This window comes from Mercenaria mercenaria, unplaced genomic scaffold (assembly GCF_021730395.1).
Source record: "Mercenaria mercenaria strain notata unplaced genomic scaffold, MADL_Memer_1 contig_1747, whole genome shotgun sequence".
NCBI classification, from domain to species: Eukaryota; Metazoa; Mollusca; class Bivalvia; order Venerida; family Veneridae; genus Mercenaria; species Mercenaria mercenaria.
The window spans coordinates 30,987-43,291 of NW_026459748.1; the positions used below are offsets into that span (position 1 = coordinate 30,987).

The 12,305-nt window shown below is 37.9% G+C and overlaps 1 protein-coding gene across 1 annotated transcript in view; it reads left to right on the forward strand.

Moving 5' to 3' along the window:
- LOC128551831 (uncharacterized) overlaps window positions 1-2,519 on the forward strand; it is a gene marked incomplete at its 3' end in the record, with an annotated part of 28,355 nt that extends 25,836 nt beyond the window's left edge. Inside the window, exons 6-7 of the mRNA XM_053532753.1 lie at window positions 134-526; window positions 2,304-2,519. Of these exons, the coding sequence (XP_053388728.1) occupies window positions 134-526; window positions 2,304-2,519 (609 nt within the window). The remainder of the gene's footprint in view (window positions 1-133; window positions 527-2,303) is intronic.
- Between the last annotated feature and the right edge of the window lie 9,786 nt (window positions 2,520-12,305).

Consider the following 12,305-nt stretch of genomic DNA (forward strand, 5'->3'; position numbering starts at 1 on the left):
ATAGCGTATGAAATAAGTTTTCATGTTTAAATACTATAAAGTAGTTCCCTGAACAATGAAAAATAATGTGAAAATTACACAACAGAACATACATATTTTAAAACATTAAAGGCTTAAATATTTTCATTTTTAGTTCTTGACTTAAATATTGTTACCTTGGGTAATAACGAAGAAAAGAAGAAGGTTGTAGAAGATACTGTTGCAAGAGTGTGGCAGGCTGCTCTAGACAGAACAGAAAATTCATCAGATTTTAGGGTAGTTAGAAACATCGTAGATCGCATTTTGGAGGATATCGATACAATACCTGGTGTGGAAGTAGGGGAAGTGGAAACGCGCTGCATACTGTTGTTCCTACGTTGTCACTCCTGGCATGCATTACTTCTTCTTCTGGAGTACTTTTGCAGCTGTGATTTTAAAGAGCATCTACAGTGCATTTCTAGCGAGCTTACTGACGTCTATGACGAGACTGTAGTCATGCAAGGCCATTTAAACCTTGAGTGTTTGCTGGAAGTTTTCAATAATCCGCGTAAGTAAACTTCACATAGCATATTAGCTTTATTTTAAAAAAGAACTTGTTAAAAGTAAAATTGTTTAGATACCCTAAGGCTACCGACAATAAAATTTAGATTGTCATATTGATTTTGCTAATTGTTTTTAAAGTTTGAATAGATCATAATTAGCAAAACAATTAGTTATTGACATTGGTTGACTAGAAGATGCTTTTGTAGAAAAGCGCATGTCTCCCCCAAAGCATAGTAGTAATAGGCAAGAAGTCAGTTGGGGACAGGAGCGAAAATTAAAGAGATACTGATGGTTGTCTTAGTGACTAAAAGGCAATAGCGGTCATCTACTCAGCGTGTCCAATTACCCTATGAAGTTTCAATGTTCTGGGTAAAGTGGTTCTCAATAAAATCTGTAAAGAGATCCTTTGGAAGCAAAGAATGCAAGCAAGAAAAATAATAGTAGACTCGGTTTGATTGAGTCTGTTCATGAGATGTAATGAAATGTGCAACACATCTCACTCCCCCTAGTACCGGCTTAAGCGGAACTCTATTACTCATATGAATGGACTCCATGATACCAAAGGACCACAAAATATAACAACACTGAATCCAAGTACGGGGAGACTTTTTACAGTCGCCACACAGCACTTAATGATTGTTGTTGCGATAACTTAATAAAATTTGTGAAAGATCCTTGGGAAGCAAAAATTGAAATTAAGAATTTATTAGCAGACTCGGTTTGATTGAGTCTGTTCATGAGAGGTACTGAAATGTGCAACACTTCTCACGCCCCCCTAGCACCGGCTTAAGCGGAACTTTATTACACATATGTTGAATGGACTCCATTTTCTCATAGGACCAGAAAATATAACAACACTGAATCCAAGTACGGGGAGACTTTTACAGCTGCCACACGGCACTTCAAAATTGCTGTTGTGATAGTTAATATAATCTGTAAAAAGATCGTTTGGAAGCAAAGAATGCAACCAAGAAAAAAAATAGCAGACTCGGTTTCTATATTCAGACCCCTGTGACCTTTAATGGAGTTACCCCGAAACCAGTACAAATCCTCAAATGATTGTCAAGTTATTGAGCACAAACTATTTTCCATGTTATGGCTCCTGTGACCTTTGATCGAGTGACCCCAAAATCCATTCTGCATGTCCAATCATCTTTCGAAATTTCAAAATCCTGGGTCAAGTGGTTCTCAAGTTATTGACCAGAAACGGGTTTCTATATTTAGACCCCTGTGACCATGACCTTTGATGGAGTAACCCCAAAACCTACAGGGGTCGTCTACCCCATAAGCCCTACCATCCTGTGAAGTTCGATGGTTCTAGGTCGAATAGTTCGCAAGTTATTGATAGGAAATATGAAACGGACGGACGGACAGGGCAAAAACAGTTTATCTCCCCACCATGAGCGTCGGGGGCGGGGGAAGACATACTTATCATATGTACATTGACAGAATGATATACGATCTATTTGTTAAAAATGCATGCTATTCATCAATTATAGGATCGAGTAATAAAGTTATGTATTAACAAGAAACAAGAAATCACTATAAACAAATAAAGTATTATGTATGTACACTGGCGGGTCATTTAAAAAAATACAGTTCGAACTTTAGCAATTATAGGGTGACTGGAATAAGATGTTTTTTCTTATTCTGATATTCAAAGTTGGTTACATAAAATCTATCGATTTAGTGTACTTACGACATATTGCCATTTTTCTTTTCAGTCAGTATTATACTATTAAATCACATTATCAAAATATGTATATATCATTATTTTCAAGTACCTGTCTATGATAAAACACCACACCACATCAGTATCCCAATAGCATGCGATTCTCCAGAAGGGATGAGGCAAGTCTTAAAGGTTCTGCATGATGAGCAGACTAAAAATCGTTTCAACGAAATTGCAGAAACACTATCAGCTACTTGCGGAGGTTCAATCAGTTTGGCTATTTCTAGTGATGCAAAAGGATTCAAAGATGTCTTTGAAGAAACAGGTAACATTAACTTTGCCTCAGGAAATTAAAGAGAGAAATTAAATATAGACTTTCTCATTTTTGGATTCTAATGTTGCGTGATTGTTAAGAATTTGTTACTTCACTAAATTAAATATGCAGTCAGTGTAGCAGTGTACATATTACCATTGTTTTAGATGCCCCCTTCGTAGAGGTCCCGAAATCGATATCAAAGCTCTCGTATTAACAATTATACTATATGGTACTCACCCCTTGTCTCTTTTTGGGTTGAGCCGAGATCAGTCGGTAAGCAAGTTGGTGATCGGTATGCTTGCCAGCAGAGAGCGTAAATAGTGGTCTGGAGATAAAAAAGTGAAAACAGTGTTTATCAAAGCTCGAAATAACTCTTACTCATTTAGCCAGTCCGTTTCACTTTTGTGGCGTACGTCGTTACGCCGCAGGCAACCGGCAAACCGTATGTTTACTTCCCGTTTCCAGCGTTCGCCGATGTGCGTCGGTCTTACGAGATAGACAAAGAGGCAAATCATATATTTTCGCGATATAAAACCGGGTAAACATTAGGAAATTGAGGTTATTACAAGTCAAGGTAGAAACATACCGCAAGAAATATTTAACTAAACTAAGTGTTCGTTTATTAATAAACCCGGGCGAGAATATTTGACCGGTATGTCCCGGGTTGGGACAAACGAATTGGCCCATTGTACATTTGCAGTGATATCAACATAAACGTCAAAGACGTGGCTTTGATTTGAAGATACTAAATTAAATTCACAGTTAATGTTATATATTACTTCAACATTAAATAGTTTTTATTAGGAATTGCCTGATCCTTAACATAGAATAACAATATAAGTCGCCGTAGATTTTGTAAGTTTGTACTGAGCACCTTGTAAGTAGTGTCCCTCATCGATGTGGGTTCGAGCCTCACTCAGGGCGCTGAATTCTTCATGTGAGAAAGCCATCCAGCTGGCTTACGGAAGGTCGGTGGTTCTACCCAGGTACCCGCTCGTGATGAAATAATGCACAGAGGGGCGACTGGGGTCTTTCTGCACCGTCAAAGCTGGAAAGTCGCCATATGACCAATAGTTGTGTAGGTGCGACGTTAAATCCGACAAAAAGCAAATGTACTACAAACTTTACCTAAAATACATGATGATATCTGCATGACTAATTAGATAGTTATTTTTACTTCCTAAATCTTTACAACATAAAACGTAACGGCAGATTCCACGGAAGCATTTAGCACATCAAAAGCAATCAAAGCAACGCATAATTAGGATTTCATAATTAGGAAGTTCATCACTTGCATTCAAAAATATTTACTTTCGTACGATGGGGCCTCTCTGGCTGATTGGTTAAGGTCGCTGATTGTAATCACATGCTCTTCACCAATGTAGGTTCGAGCCTCATTCGTGCGTTGAATTCTCCATCTGTGAGGAAGCAATTCCAGCTGGCTGACGGAAGGGTGGTGGTTCTACCCATGTGTCAGCTCGTGAGGAAAAACTTCACCTCGGGTCTTTCTCCAGCATCATAGCTGGAAAGTCGCCATATGACCTATAATTGTGTCGGTGCGAGACGTTAAACCCAACAAAATAAAATGAATAAATAGCTCTTGCACGATGAACAAAAGTAAAAGTTCTTACTTTATACTCTAGAATCTTTCCAGATTAGGGTTTGGAATAAACAGGACATGTTTTAACTTTCACGTTGGTCAGATGAATTTTTAAAATATCTTGATGTATATACTGTTAAGAGAACATTTTATAAATATCTGAGGTATGCATTCGTTCAAAGATCCAAAACTTACCCCCACGATTATCTGCACGTGTTAACTGAACATTGATAAAGCCGCTACTTCAATTATAAAAGTTTCCTTATAGGGATTCCTGGTAAATATATAATTATTTAAAAAGCTCTTTACCGCGGTTCAGGACATCATGGTAACTGTATCCAATATTTTCCACGAAAAGCCACAAACCATTTCATGTTTCACTAAGTACAAACGTGCCTTGGCATAATTCTTACAAAATGGATGGGAAGGCTTTGATCCCTTACCTACTTTACTCATCTTAACAGTGTACAAAGATTCAAAGTTAAAGCTCTCATAATGTTTTAGAAAAATGTATATATAATGTATATATAATTATAACAAATGCAATGAGTTTTTCTTCCTGGCCATCACACTAATATAATGGTAATTAAAAAGTTAAAAAAGTTTCAAGGCTGCATCTCATACAGTATTCAAAAATTGTATCAATTTGTTTTGTGTAAATATGGTCAAACTTTACCGTTATCCAAAAGTTACTAATGGTAACCTTGATTTCAAACAAAATGGTTTTCTTATTACAATAAAAATGTCGCTCTCACTTTGAACCGCTGCCCTTTAGAAGTTCTGTGTACAAAAATGTACCATTGATCAATGCCATAGACCATTGCGTGGCAGTGCATTTTTTTGAGAGGTACTTAAACGAAAAGCACATAACATGACTAATCTACATAATATAATGACAAATCTACATAATATTCTGACAAATATACATCATATAATGAAGGAAGTACACCATTTTACTTCTACATAGTATAATGACAAAAATATATCTATAATAGTAAATTTACATCGTAGAATAAAAGATGCGCAACAAAAGTCTACATAATATAATTGAGAAATGGAAATGTACGTAACAAGACACAGAAAACAGTTCCGGCTTTTCATAACTAACTAAATGTTGATTTCATATCAGTTAAGTTGGTCTGCAGTTCGCAGTTCGCGTTTCGAATTGCGAACTGCAAACTGGTCTGCAGTTCGCGATTCGAATTGCGAACTGTAAACTGGTCTGCACTTTACGATTCAAATGTCAACGTGCAGTGTGATCTACACTGTCCTGCGCATTGCAGACAAGAATGCATTTCACGGTTGGTCTGCAGTTCGCGTTTCGAATTGCGAACTGCAAACTGGTCTGCAGTTCGCGATTCGTGTTGCGAACTACAGACTAGTCTGCAGTTTACGATTCAAATTTCAACGTGCAGTCTGATCAACACTGTCCTGCGCATTGCAGACAAGAATGCATTTCACAGTTGGTCTGCAGTTCGCGTTTCGAATTGCGAACTGCAAACTGGTCTGCAGTTCGCGATTCGTGTTGCGAACTGCAAACTAATCTGCAGTTTACGATTCAAATTTCAAAGTGCAGTCTGATCAGCACTGTCCAGCGCATTGCGGACCAAAATGCATTTAATAATTAGTCTGCAGTTCTCATTTCGCGTTTCCAACTGCGAACTGGTCCGCGGTTTGCGTTCCAAATTGCAAACTGCAGTCTTGTCTGCTGATTACAATAAAAATTTCAAAGTGCAGTCAGATCAGCACTTTCTTGCGCATTGCAGACAAGAATGCATTTCACAGTTGGTCTATAGTTCGCAGTTTGTGTTTCCAATTGTTAACTGCAAACTGGTCTGTAGTTCGCATTTCGCGTTTCGAATTGCGAACTGCAAACTGGTCTGCAGTTCGCAGTTCGCGATCTGAATTGCAAACTGCAAACTGGTCTGCAGTTCAGGATTCGAATTTCAAACTGTAAACTGATACACAATTTACGATTCAAATTTCAAAGTGCAGTCTGATCAGCACTGTCCAGCGCATTGCGGACAAGAATGCATTTCATAATTAGTCTGTAGTTCGCATTTTGCGTTTCCAACTGCGAACTGCAAACTGGTCCACAGTTCGCGTTTCAAATTTCAAACTGCAATCTTGTCTGCTGATTACAATAAAAATTTCAAAGTGCAGTCTGATCAGCACTTTCTTGCGCATTGCAGACAAGAATGCATTTCACAGTTGGTCTATAGTTCGCCGTTTGTGTTAGAATTGCGAACTGCAAACTGGTCTGCAGTTCGCAGTTCGCGTTTCGAATTGCGAACTGCAAACTGGTCTGCAGTTCGCGATTCGAATTCGAACTGCAAACTGGTCTTCAGTTCGGGATTCGTATTGCAAACTGTAAACTGGGCTACAATTTACGATTCAAATTTCAAAGTGCAGTCTGATCAGCACTGTCCAGCGCATTGCGGACAAGAATGCTTTTCATAATTAGACTGCAGTTCGCATTTCGCGTTTCCAACTGCGAACTGGTCCGCAGTTCGCGTTCCAAATTGCAAACTGCAATCTTGTCTGCTGATTACAATAATAAATTTCAAAGTGCAGTCTGATCAGCACTTTCTTGCGCATTGCAGACAAGAATGCATTTCACAGTTGGTCTATAGTTCGCAGTTTGTGTTTCCAATTGCGATCTGCAAACTGGTCTGCAGTTCGCAGTTCGCAGTTCGCGATTCGAATTGCGAACTGCAAATTGGTCTGCAGTTTGCGATTCGAATTCGAACTGCAAATTGCTCTGCAGTTCGGGATTCGTATTGCGAACTGTAAACTGGGCTACAATTTACGAATCAAATTTCAAAGAGCAGTCTGATCAGCACTGTCCAGCGCATTGCGGGCAAGAATGCATTTCATAATTAGTCTGCAGTTCGCATTTCGCGTTTCCAACTGCGAACTGCAAACTGGTCCGCAATTTGCGTTCCCAATTGCAAACTGCAATCTTGTCGGCTGATCACAATAAAAATTTCAAAGTGCAGTCTGATCAGCACTTTCTTGCGCATTTCACAGTTGGTCTATAGTTCTCAGTTTGTGTTTCAAATTGCGAACTGCAAACTGGTCTGCAGTTCGCAGTTCGCAGTTCGCGATTCGAATTGCGAACTGCAAACTGATCTGCAGTTCGCGATTCTAATTGCGAACTGCAAACTAGTCTGCAGTTCGCAGTTCGCGTTTCGAATTGCGAACTGCAAACTGGTCTGCAGTTCGCGATTCGAATTCGAACTGAAACTGGTCTGCAGTTCAAGATTCAAAATGAAAGTGAATTTGAAGGTTACTCTTATATTTTAAAGTAATAGGTCAGTGTTTGCTAAATATAAAATTTTGAGCCGTGCCATGAAAAAATCAACATAGTGGGTTTGCGACCAGCATGGATCCAGACCAGCTTGCGCATCCGCGCAATCAGGTCAGGATCCATTCTGTTCGCTAATGGTTTCTCTAATTGCAGTAGGCTTTAAAAGCGAACAGCATGGACCTTGACCAGACTGCGCGGATGCGCAGGCTGGTCTGGATTCATGCTGGTCGCACACCCACTATGTTGGTTTTCTCATGGCACGGCTCATTAATGTTAATGGTCTGCACTTCCTCCCTCTTCATTAGAACTGCAAAGTGCCGGCAAGTCTGCGGCTCCTAGTTTTCGATTCAAACTACTAACTGCAAACTGGTCTGCAGTTCTCAGTTCGCAGTTCGGAATTCGTAGTTCATAATTCGAACTGCAAACTGGTCTGCAGTTCTCAGTTCGCAGCTCGCAATTCGTAGTTCATAATTCGAATTGCGAACTGCAAACTGGTCTGCAGTTCGCAGTTCACGATTCGAATTGCGAACTGCAAACTGGTCTGCAGTTCAATATTTAAAAAGAAAGTATATTGGAACATTACGCTTAGGCCTAGAATTTCGTACTTAGTAAGTTTTTGCTTAAAAGAGGTTATGGTCCCTCAGCTGCAGTCACTTTATCCGAATCGAAATTGTAAACTGTAAGCTGGTCTGACTAAGCGACCTGTACCGGTTCTTCTCCTAAAAGAAGGCTTCTAAAGTGTCATTGCCATGCACAAGGTATATCAAAGCACCAGTCTGTCTTTCTACAAAGAGTCTGTATCTAAATACACGATTTCTCTCCATCTGCTCTGAGGGATCTCGCTCTTCATCTGGTGAGATCGTTCGGTGTCAGATTACTTTCGCGAACAGAGTGGCTGCGTTTGTGCTATGTAAAACGCCTTTAAACGGGCTTATCATGAAAAGGACTATATATAAACATGGTATAATAATAATAATTTCAAATTACTCTAATCAGAGTCATATACATTATATGTTTTGTCCTTTCGGAATAGGGTCAGTAAATTGGTAAAAAAAATGTTCGTGGTATATTCGAAATCAGTCCATAATAAATGGTACCTAATTTACCCATTTTATTTGGGCACATTCGTGTAGAACGAGTGCTTTAATAAATCACACTTTTGCACTACTGGAATACATTCTACATGGAATGAGACAGTTTACATTTTCATACACCCCACATGGCAAGTTTTGCAGATCGAAACTGGAAGTAAATGTTTATTGTGCCGACTAGAGCAAATATGCGCTATTTTAAGGGTAGCAGACCACAACTGGCAGGCATTTTAATAGGAATATCCAACCCCCATTTTCTTGTTATTATCATTTGTAACAGAGCTTTTCTGAAAAGTAGTTGTAGGAAAAATTGATGTTCTCTAAAGATACGTAAAGACGGCCTGAAGTTAGCGGTTTTTAATACAATACAAAAAAGGATTAATCACTGGACTTTAAACATTCTCTCTGTCATAATGTATATGCAGTTTACAATTAAAATTGTGAATAATGCATTGAACTTTGATTAGCGATCATTTGGAACTGGTAAAAAATGACATTAAAACAAATAAAGGAGACAACTAAATTATTTGACATTTATTTTTAATGTCCATATATTTTTTAAGAAAATTGCGAGACATATATTCAATCACTTTAGCCCCATTGGATCATTTAAACACTTTGATTGGTTACATTTTGCACAGGCAAACAACACAACTCTCTTCTTACGCCCATTTAAGGTATGTTGACCAATCATGCAGGTCTTAGTGCCCAGTGCATAATTGCGACTGCGACAAAAAATGTCGTCGTTCCAATTAGTTATGGACAATTTAATTCAAATTACTTATCAATGGCACAAATAGATAAAATCTCTATAAGTATTAGACACCTGCACATATTAAAGCCCCACTTACATTAAACCAAACAAGATTTATAAAGTAATGTTTCTAAGCCAAGATCAAAGCCCAGGCTCTAGTACTGACCGTTTGTAGATTTCTTATGTCATATTTCATTATAATACCAAGACAATAAAACGGGTCTGTCGATGAGCCATTCCAGTGCTACCTTTGGACATATCCGAAGGCGGTGGCAAGAATGGTGTTAAATGTTGGTATTTTATTAGCAGATGTATGTAATATGCTGGTTTTGCCAGGGACGAGATTATACGGACTTTCTTCTTTATATGACACTATCTATGAATATTTTGTACAATAAGTCCAGTATATTTCGCTTTAAACACTGTCAAAATACGACTGCGTACTTTACTTGTGTGTGGACTACTTTCGTTAATATTCGTTACTATTTATCAAATTGTTCTGTTTCAGAAAGTTAGAAATAGGTAAAGTTCATGGCAAAATTAGCCTCTCTCTCTGACTGGACAATCAATACAGGCTTCGACGCAGATATGTCAAGCTTGCATTGACCTGTAGGTTACAATCTGAATATTTTATATGTCAGAAATAATCCAAAGTCAGGTGAGCTATAGTCAGACGTGAGATGAGCATTCTTGAGTGGGCTGACAGTGACTTGAACATTCCGGCTAGTTACTTCAATATCCGGGCAAATTCCGTCAAATGAAACAGTTCTTTGATTAATCTTACAATTAATCTTTCGTTGATTTTATTTACAAAGGGCAATATAATTTTTGTTTAAAATTGAAATGATATACACACATGTACTGTAATAGAAATCACACAATGTAAAGCTGAATTATTTTACAGGAACAACGCACTACTGCAAAAGCTGCACAAGATTTTTTTATTTTATTTTTTATATGTCAGTTCATATGTTTTATGACCTTTTAATAAGTCCTAAATACAATAGAAATGTATTTGAGTTAAAAACATTCCATAAGAAAAAATGTTATAACATCATGACAGTAAACGAGTTGGGCTTTAAGCCATTCAAGAGTTACATTAGGCCAAACTTGGCTGTAGACGATCCTTATAATGGGTGTAAATGTCTTTACATTGAAACATGTCACAATATATATCAACTGATAAAATAAAGATAAAATAATACAAAGTTTTCACAAAAAAAAAATTCACGCGCTCTGTAAAGAAATACAAACTACAATATTAAAGATATTTCAAAATATTCCTTGCCACACCGACTGGTGAATTAATTGAAGTAATCATAAGAATTCTAAATGATTTTAATTCAGTTTTCTATGAATTTTACTGTATTGCTCGTAAGAGTACATTAACTACTCTGAGCGTAGAAGGAATTTGGCAGTAAAAGGTACTAAGAGAACACCAGTGAATTTCTTTCTCTCATTCTAGCTCTCCTTTTTACTCATAAAACAAACCAAGCAGATTGGTCAACAGGACGGATTACACCAAACCGGAAGTGACTACTCAGTGTTACATGTGAAGTAGTCCAAAATGTAGTTCCATGCTATGGATGAAGTCTGGTATAATGAGTGACATGAGGAGGTGACAGTTAAATTTTTGGCTTATGTTTATTGCTTATTGTATTGAGAATAGATCTAGACCATTTTCATTGTAAATTTCCTGGAATAAGTTTTATTCTTTGCGAAAAATGTCTACCTACGCGTAATTGCTAAACGGCTGTTTTCATGGGGGCATTTTTAGAGGGTGATGTTTCTCAGAACAGATTATTTTTCTTATATACAACATAAAACATGTCAATATTTTTCTATTTTTGATAAGAAGACATGTTATACTAAATGTTATACTAAATGACCATATATGGTTTTCATATCATTGAAATGCTCTAAAGTGCTGAAAATGAGGTCTGAATGTTTTGTTATTAATATGAAATAAATAAGGAATTGAATTGGTAGAATGTAACTTACATGACAAGAATTCACAAAGACTGTACGGGCAAGGATGAAGTGCCTCGGACATCTCCGTTAATATTCGTAATAACACGTTCATTGCCGAGGATATCCAATTCAATTAAACAGCAGACGATACCGCCAGGTGCGCCGCGCACGTCACTATTAAGTTTAAAGAACATGAAATGTTACATCCCGTGACAAACATGCTATAACTTCTACATGTTTTCATTGTTTATATTTAAGCTTATATTTAATTCGTCACCGGTAATTGATATGGGCGGCTCCTCCATAAAAATGTTACTAAATTCATTGGAAAAAATCCTGCAAGATAGAGAAGCTCCATTTCAAGATTTTTCATTTCTTCTTTACTTTTCCAGTTTGCAGATCGCATTTGAAAACGTAAACTGAGAACTGCAAACTGCAGACCAACTGTGAAATGCATTCTTGTCTACATTTTGCTGAACAGTGCTGATCAGACTGCACTTTGAAATTTGAATCGTAAACTGCAGCACAGTGTACAGTTCTCAGTACGAATCTCGAACTGCAGACCAGTTTTCAGTTCGAATTTGAATCGCGAACTGCAGACCATTTTGCAGTTCGCAATTCGAATCGCGAACTGCGAACTGCGAACTGCAAGCCAGTTTGCAGTTCGCAATTCGAAAGGCGAAGTGCGAACAGCGGACCAGTTTGCAGTTCGCAATTCGAATCGCGAACTGCGAACTGCAGGCCAGTTTGCAGTTCGCAATTCGAAAGACGAACTGCAAACTGCGGATCAGTTTGCAGACGCAAACTGCGAACTGTAGACCAACTGTGAAATGCATTCTTGTCTGCAGTTCTAATGGACATTTATGTTTAGCAAACACTTGTCTATTACTTTAAAGTATAAGAGTAACCTTCAAATTCATTTTCATTTTGAATCTTGAACTGCAGACCAGTTTGCAGTTCGCAATTCGAATCGTGAACTGCGAACTGAGAACTGCAAACCAGTTTGCAGTTCGCAATTCGAATTATGAACTACGAATTGCCAACTGCGAACTGAGAACTGCAGACCAGT